At 39.4% G+C, this 15708-nt stretch overlaps 3 protein-coding genes across 7 annotated transcripts in view; all 3 read left to right on the top strand.

Annotated features, from left to right (window-relative positions):
• Positions 1–466, top strand: part of rassf4a (Ras association domain family member 4a) — a 28405-nt gene extending 27939 nt beyond the window's left edge. For both annotated transcript variants that reach the window (XM_026189175.1, XM_026189176.1), the window contains exon 11: positions 18–466. In XM_026189175.1, coding sequence (XP_026044960.1) covers positions 18–87 — 70 coding nt within the window. In that variant the 3' untranslated portion in view covers positions 88–466. The remainder of the gene's footprint in view (positions 1–17) is intronic.
• A 2625-nt stretch (positions 467–3091) lies between these two features.
• Positions 3092–11662, top strand: LOC113034521 (peroxisomal N(1)-acetyl-spermine/spermidine oxidase-like). 3 transcript variants are annotated; one of them, XM_026189153.1, is made up of 11 exons: positions 3092–3218; positions 3338–3784; positions 4778–4954; positions 5067–5197; positions 5288–5475; positions 7054–7235; positions 7443–7612; positions 7864–7949; positions 8063–8175; positions 9552–9706; positions 10232–11662. In XM_026189153.1, the coding sequence occupies exons 2-11, from the start codon at positions 3631–3633 to the stop codon at positions 10361–10363; spliced, it is 1488 nt and encodes a 495-aa protein (XP_026044938.1). In that variant the 5' UTR covers positions 3092–3218; positions 3338–3630; the 3' UTR covers positions 10364–11662. The 3 variants fall into 3 exon arrangements, with proteins under 3 accessions (XP_026044938.1, XP_026044939.1, XP_026044937.1); XM_026189154.1 differs by having other exon boundaries at positions 3092–3451; positions 3574–3784; XM_026189152.1 differs by having other exon boundaries at positions 3092–3784.
• Positions 11663–12519: 857 nt separating this feature from the next.
• LOC113034520 (peroxisomal N(1)-acetyl-spermine/spermidine oxidase) overlaps positions 12520–15708 on the top strand; it is a 10648-nt gene continuing 7459 nt past the window's right edge. For both annotated transcript variants that reach the window (XM_026189151.1, XM_026189150.1), the window contains exon 1: positions 12520–12751. In XM_026189151.1, coding sequence (XP_026044936.1) covers positions 12598–12751 — 154 coding nt within the window. In that variant the 5' untranslated portion in view covers positions 12520–12597. The remainder of the gene's footprint in view (positions 12752–15708) is intronic.

Here is a 15708-nt window from a genome sequence, read left to right as displayed (position 1 = left end):
TTTCCCCACCTCTGCAGGTACAGTGCCCTGAAATCTATGATACTGCATCAGCTTGAAGACAGAGCTCACACTGATGACAGAGCATGATTGTTTCTATAAGCGCGTGCTGATGTGTAAGGGGAATGGGCGGGTGCAACACTAATGATTGTTGTTTTAGTATGGGAATAGTTCCAGATACTTTAGTGAATGTAGAGGTAAAGGAGAAAAAGTGAGTCACCACTTTGTATCATCTATTCTGTCAATATTTTTACAACTAAGTGCATCACTGTTTTGATATCTTCTATTAATATATTCACATTTTGTATGAAAATCTTTACTGCACATATGGATATTTATACTGAAGTGTTTTGGTAATGTTTTCTCTGACTTGGACCTTTTTATCTAATAAATCAGCTTTAGTGTTGTCCTTCAAAAATACTGCTTGATGTCTTATAATAAAGAAACTAAGCTTGGGCTTACACACACAGCCATATTTATTATTTCCTGTGTTTCCACAGACTGAACACACATTAGCATTGTTCTTCTAAGCAGCCCTCTTTGCCAGCTACTTCCCATGAGAGGGAGGGGTGTGTGTGTGTGTGTGTGTGTGTGTGTGTGTGTGTGTGTGTGTGTGTGTGTGTGTGTGTGTGTGTGTGTGTGTGTGAGAACCCTGACCCTTTCAGCATTACACAATAGAGGTATCCTGAGAGAGTATGGCTGTTCCTTTTTCCCACAGATTTACAAACGGCAAGACTTTTGTAATATTTTGTGGCTCAACCTTGACTTTAAACACTGACCTACAATCACTCACTATTATTGTTTTATCAGATCATAACAGTAATTCAATAATGCTCCCTACTCCCAACCATTAATCTCGCATGTATTCACAGAGCTCATGGTCTTACTAAAGCAAATTTAGTTTGAAAAATTGGGCAAGAGGAAGATTGGTCACATTTATCCACTACTTAAGGGAATATTGCTAAAGGTTAACTGTGTCCAGCTAAGGAAAGCTGTATCTTATGAACTTCTAAAACCCTGCAGAAATGGAAAAACTCCAAGTATAGTCATGTTTGCTGAAGTAATTTCTTTTGAGCCTTTGAATACTGGTTTAATTTTCAGTATGAAAAACATATGCTCGTGCAAAATTCCTGATAAGCATCAGAGTCTGCCTTTCCTGCAAATGGATAAGATATTCTGTTAGATTGCTATATATTAAACTAAATATCTATGCATGGAAGTTAGTAGAAACTATAAGCAGACATTGGATTTACATAGCTGAAAATTTCTGGTTTCTGATTGTGTTCAATAAAAGCAAGTTTTATTGATCATTGCAACTGAACTTGTTGCATGCATGTAAATGTTCCATTTGGGGGGGATAACAATTCTGAAAAGTAATTTCAAAAACATCAGCTATTGTCTGAAGATGGTTAAGCTTTTAAAGATATATCGTTTGCATCTATAAACAATGACTGATTCACAAAACAGGAGGTCTTGAACCACATCCGTGATCCAAATAAAACTGCTTCATAGGAAGCTGTGAAAACCTGGCCTTTGCACCCTAGCTGATAGGTTTGAGAGACTGGCAACTGATTAGCAGTAAACCAAAAATAAAAACAATTGTAATGATTTGCATTCACCAAAGAGCTACTGTGTGGACCTTGACTGTTTTATCAATTGGTGTTCCTGTTGTTGTAAATTTACTTACAATCTCATCTCTGAACCCAAAAACAAAACGTTTTATCATATTTTAATATCATCCTAAAATTAAAGGGAGAAAATCAGTATTAAATACAATGTTAATTGTGCTGTACTGCACATAAATTAAAATGCCATTTAGAAAGACTTATTGTAATTCGCTGTTTTCATGTGTGTGTAAATAACACAAACAGGCCATTTGTTAAAGCATTTTTTTTACTGTAATAGCACCCTCTAGTGGCCATTGAAATACTGATGCACAAAAACTATTTCTCTAGGCACAACCTAAACAGAACCATCTGTGTGGAAAAATTACACTGGTGCAGAAATGACAAAACTGCAAGACCCAGACCAATGATACCATCTTTCATCTTGTCTATGGATTAAATTAACTGGGAAACTGTGGCACACTACACACTCACTGGCTCACAATTTGATTGGCAAGTCGATAGGCAATGTAAACAGGCTTAGTGAGCTCTAATCAGAACCATAATTTACAAAATGAGCTGTTATTCCATTTACAAATAATCTGAGATATTTGTATATAAAAGTTTACTGAGATCACAGGTCAAGTGGGGGGCTGAAAATTCTAAAGTACATCAGTTACTTCAGTAAAAAATTTCCCACATGTGAGAATAATAAAAGTTTACCTTATCTTATCTTACAATGTGCAAAGTTGGCAGTGACAGTTAGCGAGACCTAACCTCTCTAAGGGGGTTCGATCCGACTCAAAGGGGACAGAATCATGCCAGGAAAATTATGAATTATTTTTCTAGGAGTGCAAAAAAAAAAAAAGAAGAAGAGGAACAAACAAATGTGGTCACTGGCATTTCTGGCGTAATAAACACCTGGATTTTATAGGACTGTTGGTACTGTTAGGGGTGTGAGATTATTTATAAAAATAATGGTGATGAACGGTTGAAGGGGTCCCCTGTGAATTTTTGCTTAGAGTCCATCCCAACAGCAGCCTGCTGGCCAGTTAAAAGAATGGAGTTTTAAGGCACTTCCAACTTTTCAAATTAGGAACTGGTAGCTAAATCTATCAAGGGGCCACTGGAGAAACTGGGACTTTTGGCACTTCAGCACTGGTTTCATTTTGCATTAGTTGCAGCTTGGTTGGGAGATGCTCTTAGAAAAACATTAGCATTTAACAAACAGGGCTTTAAAAGGGCTTTAAAAGTTTTAAAAAATCACCAAATTGCTGTTGGGGCAGATGTGTCTGTAAATCATTTCAAAACTATATTTCTCATTTTTCTTGCCTTTTATGGTCCTTTCCCCAGTTTGATGTCAGAGAAATCATGTCAAGTGTCTGTGGTCACTGCTTATATAAACAAGTTAGTACAAAGTGAAATGATACTTCCTGATGATGTGTTTATGGTCCGTTAATTGTTTCATTTTGTGTATTGCGTTTTCCTACGGACAGGTACCGCAAACATGCTGCAGCGCAGTCTTCCAACTGCACGTTCCTAGACGTGGATGACGTTGTGCGTTGGTCAAACGGTGATTGGTTGAGAGGTGGGCCGAAACAGGGAAGGAAAGGACAGGTAACTTCCACCAGTAGCAAGAGAAGAGCTAAAAAATAATAATGAATACAGCAAGAGAGGCACAGACAGCGGCTGTAGTGGGCGCTTTTCATTTCCTTTAACACTCTGTTTCACTTCAGCTCTTTGTATTACGTAACTTCAGTCTTGTCCACGGCTGGCTGAGTAGCCCACTCACCTGTAGCCTGCCGCCTATTTTCGACACTGCCTCCATCGACAACAGACCCTCTCTGCAGGTAGACGTGCCGTCCACGGACTGCCAACGCGTTACCGCTACTATATAATGTACACCGATATATAAGTCACACCCCACTGTATGCTCGAGTCACACTGTATCTTATTTCATACACGCCCCGAGGTGAAGTTGAGATAAAGCTGTGAGAGCGACAGTCCTACAGTTCGATGCGAACCAAGGATGGCGACGAGTGCGGACCCAAAGATAGTTATAATAGGATGTGGAGTATCGGGTATAGCAGCGGCTCACCGGCTTGTCAAAGCTGGATATGGTCATGTGCGGATACTTGAGGCGACTGGAAGAAGCGGGGGACGAATAAAAACAGCAACTCTGGGTAAGTTTATATGTAGTTTCTGTTTTAGTCAGTTTCGTCTTTACACTGTCAGAAAATCAGAAACCAACTAAATTAAATCCTTAGTAAGAACAACATTAATTTCTAAGTGTGAGCATCTTTATTGCAGACAATCTAGGAGGATAAGCGATCCAACATGTTCTTGTCTCTTTCAATCACCTGCTGCTGTCAGCATCTTCTGTTGTACTTATTCTCAGTTTCAGTGCTTGGACTGTTGTGCAGCTTTCTGATGTTTTCCGAATGGTGAAACAACACAAAAATGATGCCAGTGCATACAGACACCTCACATTAAAGTTTTTACAGGACACTATGCAGTGCCGTGAAAAACTAAGTGCATCTTAGCAACCAGGTGCTGTGAAAGTCTGGATGAACCTCACCACACAAAAAAAAAGGGTTTTGGCAGTCCGCTGTAGGCATGTGACCCGGGCACCTTGCAGTCGTTGAGTCGATCTCTGTATGCCAAGGTATTCTAAAGTCAAATGTGAGTGTCTGTCTGACAAGCTAAAGCTTGGCCCAAAGTAGGTCAGACAACAGGATCGTGATCCCAAGCACTAAAGCGGAATAGCTGAAAAAGAAAATAATTGAGGTGCTGCAATGTCTAAGTCAAATTCCAGGCCTCAACACGATTGAATGTGGGACCTTAACAGAGCTGTGCTTTAATGGATGCCCACCAACCTCAATAAACCGAAGCAACATTGTAAAGAAGAGTTGGCCAAAGTTCCTCCACAAAGATGTGAGAGACTACTAAAGTCATGCAGTAAAGAATAACTTATAGTTATTGCTGCTACAGGTGGTTCTTCCAGCTGTTGACTCATGGGGTGTGTTTAGTTTTTCTCAGAATTACAAAGAGTTAACCTGATCTACTAGTACAACGGCCTCCCATCATCAAGATAATTATGCTGTCAACTTAATCTTTGGTCAGTTTACTGTCATTGTGCAAGTAAATGTACACAAAGACTTGTTTTTCTTTGACAGGTAGCACTATTACAGAGATTGGTGCGGCTTACATCCATGGCCCATCTGAGGAGAACCCATTGTTTTGTCTGTCTCGTGACTATGACCTCCTGCCTCCAGAAGCCCTCACTCCAAAGAACCAGGCCGTAGACGTGGATGAAGATCCTCCCTTGGTCCCCAACTGGTTCAGCAGTTCAGGTGACCAGACATAGTAACACAAGTGTACTTCAGCACATCGCATCATCGTGTATATTAATAGCGTGCTTGGTAAGCTGTGATTGTTATTACAACTTTAAATTCTGTCCCAAAGGTCAGAGGCTGAGTGCAGAAAGCATGGAACCAGCTGAGGAGCTGTTTCGTGAGATTTTAGATAACACTTCACAATTTCAAAATCGCAAAAACACATCCTGGGAGAGTGTAGGACATTTCATGCGAACAAAGGTACATTGTTTTGAATTATGCTTGTTGCTGATGATATAAAAAGCTGTAAAGAAAAAAATCTGTTTTGTTGAAATTTGGCATTTTGTGCAGGCGCAGAACCAAGCAGCGGGAAGGTGGAAAGATGAGGATGAAACCACTAGGCAGCTGCTTCTCTCTGCCTTCAGTACTATGCTGAAGTTTGAGTGCTGTGGAAGTGCCACTCATAGCATGGATGACATAGACCTGGCAGGCTTTTCTATGTATAAGAGCCTACGTGGCGTGGACTGCACGCTTCCAAGGTTTGTGCATCATTGTATGCATAAAGGGTGTTAACATAAATGCCATTCATTTACTTGTCATTTGCTCACCTGTAGCAATTTAAGTTTATGCCTTCACCACCAAGTGCTGTCAAAGAGTAAAGCTGCATTGATTAATACTGAGTTATTAAAGTGGCAGTGATTTAGATCCTTAGTCCTTTAGATTGTTTCTTTTATTTACTCCTCTGATCAGCCTGTGTGAGAACCTTCTGTGGTTTTTATTATAGCGATTAGCTAATTATTATTTATTCATTTATTGTCTAGTTTTACAAGAACAAAGCTAATTTATCCACAATAAAGACTAAGACAATGAAATACAGGCACCTTGATGTCTGTAAGTACGCACTAAATAAATAGAAAATGCTCTTGACTGCTCCAGTTTCACCCAGTTAATCTTTATAATTTGTTATTTATTCACTACAGATTATATTTAAAGTAGCCAGACAGGATCCATGGACATGTGCTTGAGCTAACTCTTAGACATATTTGGCACTCTGCCATATTAAAGGTCATGGGCCTGATTTCCATTCGCTGCACCTTAATTCATTTAGAGAATCACTAACCACGACTAAGTCTTGAAAGACTATGAAAAAACCAGGAGCACATGCTGAAACAACTTTAAGCTAGCACGGGGCTGTCACAGAAACACAAAGCAGGAGATGAAGCATAGCTGAATATGTTTCTAAACCAACTTCATTCTAAGCCAAAGACTAGAAAATATGATGAAGCATATCTTCCCTTTGGCTTCACCTGCACAAGGCATTTTTTGAAAAATGTATTGATAGCAATGTTGAATATTATTACACAGGAAAAAAAAACAACTACATGTAAAATAATTACACCGTGACGCCTCTGCCTTGTAAATGGAGTGACAGTAACTGTGTGTGTATGTAAGCCTGTAAAAACTGAAGATAGTCAGATTAACAGTAACAGTATTTCGTCTCTATCCGCCATTCTGTAAATCAGCTCATGTAAACAATAACGTGGCGCACAGCGTGACGTGAAAAAAAGGCACATACCTTTGAGGTTGCGTGGTGACGTAAAGGCAAAAAAAGAGTTTTAAAAAATCTCAGTTTTCGGTGATTGGAAACGCCGTTTACGTGTGGACGAAACAGCTGCGTTTTCAAAAATACCCGTGTAGGTGTGGACGCAGTGTAAAAGAGTTAGTAGTTTATTTTATTACTACCTGTCATTTTTAATTGTTTACTAAATGTTTGAGGTGTAAAATAAACCGCAATGGAGCAAAATAAGGGTGTGTGTGGTTGGAGGATGTCTTTGTGTGTGTGTGTGTGTGTGCGCGTGCGTGCGTGCGTGCGTGCGTGCGTATGCGCGCGAACATTTTTCTTGTAAAACAAAGGGGGGCCTAGCAAAAAATGTTTGGGAACCACTGCTCTAATCTAATGAACCTCAATAGTAAGCGGTGAGTCAAGTTTTGCACACTTCATGGACACTCATCATCACTTTGTCATTGTCAACAGCTATGATTATCACATCAAATATAAAATACAAATGTACTACAGATGCTGCATTGTGGTCATCTTAATGTATCTTATCTTGCAGAGGATTTGAGCGCCTAATCGAGAACTTGATGTCTGAACTCCCCTCTGATTTGGTGACCTACAATTGCCCTGTGAGCTGTGTCCACTGGAGCAACACAGAGTGTGGCTCAAGTCCTGTGACGGTTGAGTGTGAGAATGGCGAGAGGATTTCTGCTGATCACGTTATTGTCACTGTGCCTTTAGGTAAACTTCTTTTCATATACTTCATCCTGTTTTTCGTATCTCTGCATGAAATTGATTAATTGTAAATTCCGTGCTACGACCAATGTCAGAGCTTAATCTTAATGGCGGGGTTTTGGTAGTGTCACTTTAACAATGGAATACAGACCAAGTTAGATTTAACCCTCTGCTGCAGTTTATGCAATTTTTAATACGTTTTCTTTTTGTCAGGATATCTGAAGAAGCACCACTCCTCTCTGTTCTACCCTCCTCTCCCGGCCCACAAGCTGAAGTCGATCGAGACACTAGGATTTGGAACATGTGACAAAATATTTGTGGAGTTTGAATCGCCGTGGTGGGATGCTGATTGTGAAATCATCTACCTCGTGTGGGAAGACGAGGTTTGTAATACAGCAGCCAGAATAGTTTCATAAGTATGTACCGAACCTGTCTTAATAACAGGTTGACAGATATTTTTAAACTTTGTTGCACAATTTTAAAGATATGAACCTGTTTCTTTGTTTTTATGTATATGATGCAATAAAATATCTCAGAAATGTTGCCTAGTAAGGGTAAAACAATAGAGACATTGTGTGAACTTGTGTTTTAGAGCCAGAGATCAGAGAGGACATAAACCCTTTTGTGTTTTCAGGAGACTGTGTCAGACCAAGTGTCAGATGTGAGTGAATCCTGGATAAGGAAGTTGGTGACATTCACTGTGCATAAACCTTCTGAAACGTAAGTGACATGTTAATCTGAGAGACCATTAATGATTTTTCCCTCCTATAAAGTTTCCTTTGCAATTCAAACCAGCATTCTGACTTCTCTTGTTGATTAACACAAACTCTCAGGGGTAGCCATGTTCTCTGTGGTTGGATTTGTGGCCATGAGGCAGAGTATATGGAGACACTTCCTGAGGAAGAAGTGAGAGAGTCAATCACAAACCTCGTCCGTACATTCACAGGTAAGTTTTATATCTGATCTAAACCTTATAGCTCTTTCCTCTATAGCATAATTAAAGATAAAAAATAAATATCAAAGAGACTAATGATTAAAATTAAAGGTTGTTATACCTAAGAAAACTTCTCTGTATGCACAAGCATCACAACAGTTCAATTTTTCGTTAGAAATCTATAAAACATCTCATTGTTATAGGAATAAAACAAGTTCAGGTAATAAAGAGTATATATGCAGATATAATGGCATTAAATCGAGCAGCAAACGTGTATGACTATTACCTAAATATCTTTATGTCTTACAGCAATAAGACTGAGTTTGTGGTTGAACCTGCTAATATGATGTTGGCACAAATTGTATTTATATTTTAAAAATCTGATAGTCATCACACTCTTACTTATATATAACATATTAGTATTGGGAAAATAGTTCAGTATAGATTTATGAAACCAGGTCAGATTGCAGAGTTTATCCTCTGATGTTGACATGCCCAAAACAGGCCACTGTGCAGATGACAATTGATTGTAGAAAACTATGCAGCTATTTTCCTCGACTGAAACCTTCTAGTGCAGAAATGTACATGTTAGACCGAGTATTGAATAGGTATTGAATGGGCACCATTAAGGTAGAAGCTACCTGGTTTGTGCCCAAGAAAACACACAAATCGCCTGGACACTACGTCAGGAAGGGCACCCATAATAATCTGTCAACTCAAATATACAGAGCTGCCTAATGTGGTAACATGTTTTGGAAAGGGGAGCATCTAAAAGTAGCTTGAGTAGCAAGAAATATTCTTCTCAGATAATTGATCCATAATTGATCCAGCTGCTGCTTTTTAATAAACCAGAATGGGGTGTCACAACCCAGCTCAAAGGACGTGACAAGCAAGTGGGAGACCACACACAGGCTTTTAAAGGCTGTAAGATATTTTTAATGAAATAAGGTAAAGAAACTTAAACACAAGTTAAATAATACAACAGCCATAACTGAAGAACAAAATGAACATAATGAGTGACAGACAAAGAGAGACAGCCATGGTTCAGTCAAGGTGTCTTTATACACTGGGACTGGCCTGCTCAGGTGTGCTGCATCTATAACTGGGTCAGCTCTACCTACCTGCAAGAAACAGGCAACAAGAAAACAAGAACACAAGGCCACCCCACTGGCTGTCACAGGGGGCATATTGGAGGGGCAGGCTGTATAAGGCACTGCCTGCTGAAATGAGCTAGCAAATAGTTACTGATATACAGTATTCAAGTCCTAAAAAGCTGTCATACATAGAGGGAAGGCTTTAATATGTAGTAAAAGTAATTTATTTATATCTGTTTTTTTAATATATTTTCTGAAGTTGTTGAGCCTTGGTTATTTCATATTTGTGTGTAGGAAACGATACCATCACACCAAAGAGAATCCTGTGTTCCCGGTGGTTCACTGATCCCTGGACATACGGTTCCTACTGTCACCCAGCCATAGGCTGTACAGCCAAGGACCTGAAGAACATGATGGAACCTCTACCTTCACAGGAAACTCTGTCACAGGTACAGAACGTCTTGAGCCACCGCTAATATTTTTCTTCCAAGGAGCCAGACTTTCATGTCATTTTTCTAAAGTGGTCTTGAGTAAGAGTTCTCCAGGCTTTTTTGAATGTCTTTAAAAATGTTCAGTCCAGTCCTTGTACCTGACCATTTTCAGAGGAGTGTTTTGTCCGTTAAAATCCATTTTAAAAAGTATCCTTTAGCGCTTTGTTACTAGCAGCCTGTTGGAAAAAAATGCATCATTTGTTCACATTTGTTTATTCAATCTATAAAAACTGCCAGTGATAACACAGTTCAATTCAATTCAATTTTATTTATATAGCGCCAAATCACAACACAGTTTGATAAGAATTGCTAGTAGAAAACGTGACATATCTTGGCATGGTGTGCAGCAGATGAACTATTAGTAAATCAAGTGAGTCATATTGCCCAGGGAAGTACTGACTTCTGTTACTTTATAGTTAGACAGAAAGTGACATAATATAACCTTGAAAAATGTTTCTCACTTTTACTGCTTGTGTGTTTCAGCCCCTGCAGGTGTTGTTTGCTGGAGAGGCGACCCATCCTTGCTTTTACTCCACCGTCCATGGAGCAATTATTACTGGGTGGAGAGAAGCGGATAGACTCATCACTCACTACTGGGCTTCTGTTAGCCCATGAATTCCCTGTAATATAAGAAATTTAAAGATAAAGACTTTTCTTTTAGCTTTTTTTTTTTAAACTAAAAAACAATCAGATAAGTCTTTTATCTTTTCTGACTGCTCTTTAGTCAGATAAGATAAAAGACAAATCTTATCTGTGTCTTATCGGGTGACACTGAGTAATCATAGTGGTTGTCTTTTGGCACTAAAAACCACAGTGCTGAATATGGGGAAAAAAGAGGGCTTGTGGCATAGTTATGTTGTAATCTGGAGTTCCACTCCTTATCTAGGTTTAAAGGTTGACGCATTACATTATACATTAGTCATTGCTAACATGTTGCCAAGGGAACTTTTACTGGTGGAGTTGTTGGTAATATTAATGAAAGTAAAATTATGATTTTGTTGTGATTTTAAAAATAAGAATATGCATAAACTGAATCAATGCCAACAATTTTAATAAAAAATATCAAAGAATAAGAGCACTGAACAATTTTAGTGTATTATGAACAAATAAGACACAGTTATGCATGGTCAACCATGGCATACCATAAAAACGACAGGTAGATCACACGTGACTTAATCGCTACAGGCAAGCAGTAGTTGGGCAGGTGCTTGGATAAAATTTGCTAAGCAAAGCAGGTACAATAGAACAAATACAAATGGCAGGCAAAGTAGCAGGAAGTTATTGAAAAGTGGGTCAGTGTGGCGTGGGGTTAGTGATACAACCCTTAGTGAGTGTGACTGAGGAAGGAATTGATTAAAAATGGGAAAACTTGCAGGTATGGATGAAGTAAGCTAGATAAAAAGTACACCAAATAATAGCTTTATTTTCCATAGAGGAAATATCCATACATAAATGCATTCCCTGGACATTGCAACTATTTTGCAATGATTAATAAGCACAAATCAAAGTCCAAATCATCTGTTTTAAACCACAATCAGGACACATGCTATGTAGTTGCTTGTGTGTTTTTTGTCTTTCTATAGAATAAAAAGACCACAAATATAATGTGTGATTCAGATGCAGAATAGTTCATTTCCTCAATAGGGAGAACACCAAATCATTGAAACATTACATTAAACACAAAATAATGATATATTTGCATTTTCTAAAGGACCGCGGTCCTCCTAATATTTCGAATTATGTAATGATTTTGTTTCAGTTTATGCAAACATAATTTATTAGATTCCCTATAATAAAACTTAAGTAAATGACAGGAGATGCACTTTGCTTTACTTGTCACAAGTGGACAAAAGGGCTCTATCCAGGTTTGTGATTGTGTTTTTAATTAATAAATAAAATCAAACATGGACACATTGTAGTGTATTTACTGTGTTTATTTATGCAAGTAAATTAATGTCTACTTTTTTCTCCCCCTGTGTTCACCTTATGAGGTCACCAAATACTCTTGTCTTTATTGGTTTATGCATAAAGAGCAGGAACTTTCTCACTTGCACCTCCACAAAGGTGTTTTTCTTTTCTGTACTAGAAGCACCAAGGTTAATCATAAACCAGGATTACCAGGATCCAGGTGCATTCTAGGGCACCCAGGCGTTTCAGGCTTTCTGTCATCTGAAATGAAAATGTTAGTATGTTATATAGATCAAAATACCAGCTAACTGTAAGAACCTTGATGTCAGTCCTCTGTTTGAAAATACATTGTCTGCTCTCTAATACTCTGAAGTTTAATACTGAAAAACTGCAGTAAGGATACAACTTTAATTATTAACTGACAAGTGAAGTCTTTGTGTTTTGGAAATACAAATACATTTCCTCAAAGTCACCAAATAAAATATTCAATGTGTAATGAAGTGTATTTTATTTAAGAAAGCCACTAAAGACAAAGTAGCTCTCTATGAATATATAAGGTGATGTCATGTGATCAGCTTTAGGGAGGCATGCAAACTTTTCTTCTGTCAGCTCATCTGTCTCTATCTCTCTGTCTCAACAAAGCTTTTTTTGGAGGAGTGACCACTCCTTACAAAGAAAATAACTTTAAATTTTAAGTTATTAAGTTACAATTTTGAAACCTGAAATTTTGGCTTATTGATAATATATTATAATGTAAACATATTTTCAATGTATTTTATTTATAATGGCGAGAATAACTTTCCATGTAGTCAAGCTTTCTAGGGAAAGTCGGAAAATGGACTTTATTCTGAAAATCTTGACCGGAAGAATTTTTGTTCGCAGCTGGGGGGGGTTTTCGCTCCACTGAAGGACACAGCTGCGGTTCACCGTTGTTGCCAGACATGGGTGGACACAGAGACGCGAAAGTAGTGATCATAGGATGTGGGATAGCTGGTATAGCAGCAGCACAGAAACTGGTGAAAGCTGGTTTTCATCATGTGCGGATACTGGAGGCGACAGGAAGAAGCGGAGGACGAATAAAAACAGGAAGGATCGGTGAGTAACATGCACTTAGGGCTTTTTCAGTCAATCTGCAGTTTTTTAAATTCTGGTGTCCGCAAATTACAAACACACAATTCATTTTCTTGTCATGATGGCAAGCAACAGTGTAAAGTTTTTTTTTTTTATTTCCTCACACTGCACTTTCATGTTGGATGTGATTGGATGACCTAAAGTGAAAGCGCAGCATACAGATGCATGCCAGGGATATGATAGAAGGACTTTGGATACTACGTTAGAGAGGACACCTTATAGCACAGCTGTATAATGAGTTGAACTCTGGCAGAAACTTACACATTGCATAACCGTAATGTATAGCTCCTCCAAGCGTCATAAAGTGGTGTGTAGCAAAGGTTTTGTGGACCCATATGAAGGATTCGTAAGAGAGGAAAGCGAAGTAAAGAAAGAAGCCTTACTGCTGTAAACTGTTCAAAATACAAGATGCAAATAATTTGGAGCAATATGCTGCTACCATTCTGCAACTGACTGGATCAAGTTGGTAATGACATTCAATATGTTTTTGATAATACAGTAACTAAGAGTGATAAATTACTGAAAGCCACATTTAACAGAAATTAATATTTAACTGTTACATTTGAGTTCAGTAACCTTTCTGTTCTATAGGAATATAACTAGATTACAACCAACTGGCAGCCGGTTGAGTCCCCTCGATTTGTGCTAACTGACAAAGTCTCATTCAAACCGATTGAAACATGGCAGGAGTTTGTCTACATTTATAAATTAGACAGCTATTATATGAAACCTTCAACAATGTCTCCTAGAGTGATTGGACTCAATCCAAGTCAGACTATAACTGTTTGCAGAAAGGTTGCCTTCTATAAGGTGAGATTATTCATAGCATCCCCAGAGTATTTTAGTTTATCGATACTATGCCCTATCAATTTTCCCCCGATCTTTGTCAGGTATTTACCAAAAAGTGATTGCAGGAATTTTTTTTAGAAATGACTTGTTGGTTTGGTTTTTGGTGAAATTAACATCACTGTTATGTTTCCATATTCACTTTGAATACATATTTTCAGGGCCTGAAAAGAACTAGATATTTTATATATGTAGATACAATAGGTAGAGGTAGGTAGGTAAAGTAAAGTAAAATAGGTAAAGGTAGAATCATGAAGATACTTGAAAAACAGGCCATTTCTTTGAGATATGTATCTATCTATCTATCTCTCTCTCTCTCTATCTATCTATCTATCTATCTATCTATCTATCTATCTATCTATCTATCTATCTATCTATCTATCTATATATCTATATATATATATATATAGATATATATATGTATGTATATATGTATGTATGTATATATATGTATGTATATATATATATATATATATAGATAGATAGATAGATAGATAGATAGATATACATATTAAGCAGCTGGATAGCGTAGTGGTTAAACTACACGCCTTTGGAACAGAGGATCGCAAGTTCGATTCCTGCCTGGGGCGTCTGTATCCAGTAAGGGTCCTAAGGCTAGACCCCCTATGCTAAGCAAGCCTACCGCAGACATGAGCGAGACAGATAAATATGAAGGCATGCCGGCTCGGACGTCGCCCGGATCAACAAGGTCCGCGTCAGGTGTTGAGGAACCAGGGCACCCTGACGAAAAGTGGGCTACTGGAACAAGAAGGCATCGGTGGGCAAGGGACGAAAACAGGGCGTTGTTGGAATGCTACTACGCAAGTAACCCCGGCGGAAGTGGCTACATGAATAGGATGAGGGACCTATGGATTCTTCGATACCCAACATCCACAATGACGGCGAAACAACTAGTAGCTCAGTGTTCCAACATTCGAAAGAAGGGACTGCTCTCACAGCTAGAGATTGACGAGGTACAACACAAATGCTACGGCAAGGAGGAGTCAGGACGCCAGGTCAGGGGGGAGATATCATCACCCCCACCCGAGATTGGGTACATAGCCCCAAGTGCGATAGGAGAAGGATCGTTGAGTGCGAGAGGAACTGACCTGAAAAATAGGATCATGGCCAAGCTTGAAACCTGGATCCCCCGTAGCCGGTTACCAAGATTACGTGAAGTACCCTCAGAAGGTCTGCTAGATGATGTTAATGCAGCACTACGGGCAATACCTACAACCACGATTACCGACACTAACAAGCTGATCTACAATACGGCAGCAGTGATCAGTGAGATGCTTGGCTACAAGTTGAACAGCCACAAGGGGCAGTACCCTCCATGGAGAAGGAGGCTAGAGGGCAAGATCAAAGTAGCACGGAGGGAGGTTAGCCAACTAACAGAGTTGCAGAAAGGTGCGACAAATAAGGTGCCTAAGAAATACAGCAAGCTGTCCATACCTGAGGCCTTGGAAACTGCCAAGCAAAGACTCACAGCCTTGGCCAGCCGCTTGAGGAGGTACACCAGAGAGATAGAAGGCAGGAGAATAAACCAGCTGTTCTCCACAGAACCAGCAAAGGTGTACTCTCAGTGGCAAGGGAACAATAAGAGAACAGCACCACCAAGGCTGGAGACGGAGCAATACTGGAAGAGCATATGGGAGAAGGATGCAACCCATAACGGCAATGCTCAGTGGCTAGTGGATCTGAGGGCAGACCACAGCGACCTCCCTGAACAGGGTCCAGTAACCATCACAGTGGCAGATATCCAAGAAAGGGTCTCCAGTATGAAGAGTTGGACAGCACCAGGGCCCGACATGGTTCACGCCTACTGGCTGAAGAAGCTGACTGCACTCCACGAGCGTCTGGCAGCACAAATGAACCAGCTGCTAGTTAACGAGAGACACCCGGAATGGCTAACTGAAGGCCGGACGGTCCTGATCCCCAAGGACCCCAAGAAGGGACCGGTCCCCTCCAACTACCGACCAATAACCTGCCTCAGTACTACATGGAAGCTCCTGTCAGGCATCATATCGGCTAAGATGAACAGGCACATGGGTCAATACATGAGCGGGACACAG

The sequence above is a fragment of the Astatotilapia calliptera genome, chromosome 13 (genome assembly GCF_900246225.1).
Source record: "Astatotilapia calliptera chromosome 13, fAstCal1.2, whole genome shotgun sequence".
Classification (NCBI taxonomy): domain Eukaryota; kingdom Metazoa; phylum Chordata; class Actinopteri; order Cichliformes; family Cichlidae; genus Astatotilapia; species Astatotilapia calliptera.
The sequence above is the reverse complement of the archived record's forward strand: the minus strand, read 5'-3'. Positions and strand labels throughout refer to the sequence as shown.

Excerpts from the sequence above, each read along its gene's own strand:
- LOC113034521 (XM_026189153.1), top strand. The coding sequence starts at position 3,631 with ATGGCGACGAGTGCGGACCCAAAGATAGTTATAATAGGATGTGGAGTA. Across the intron at positions 4,955-5,066 it reads CAACTGGTTCAGCAGTTCAG|GTCAGAGGCTGAGTGCAGAA; the intron begins GTGACCAGACAT and ends TCTGTCCCAAAG. Across the intron at positions 8,176-9,551 it reads CCTCGTCCGTACATTCACAG|GAAACGATACCATCACACCA; the intron begins GTAAGTTTTATA and ends ATTTGTGTGTAG.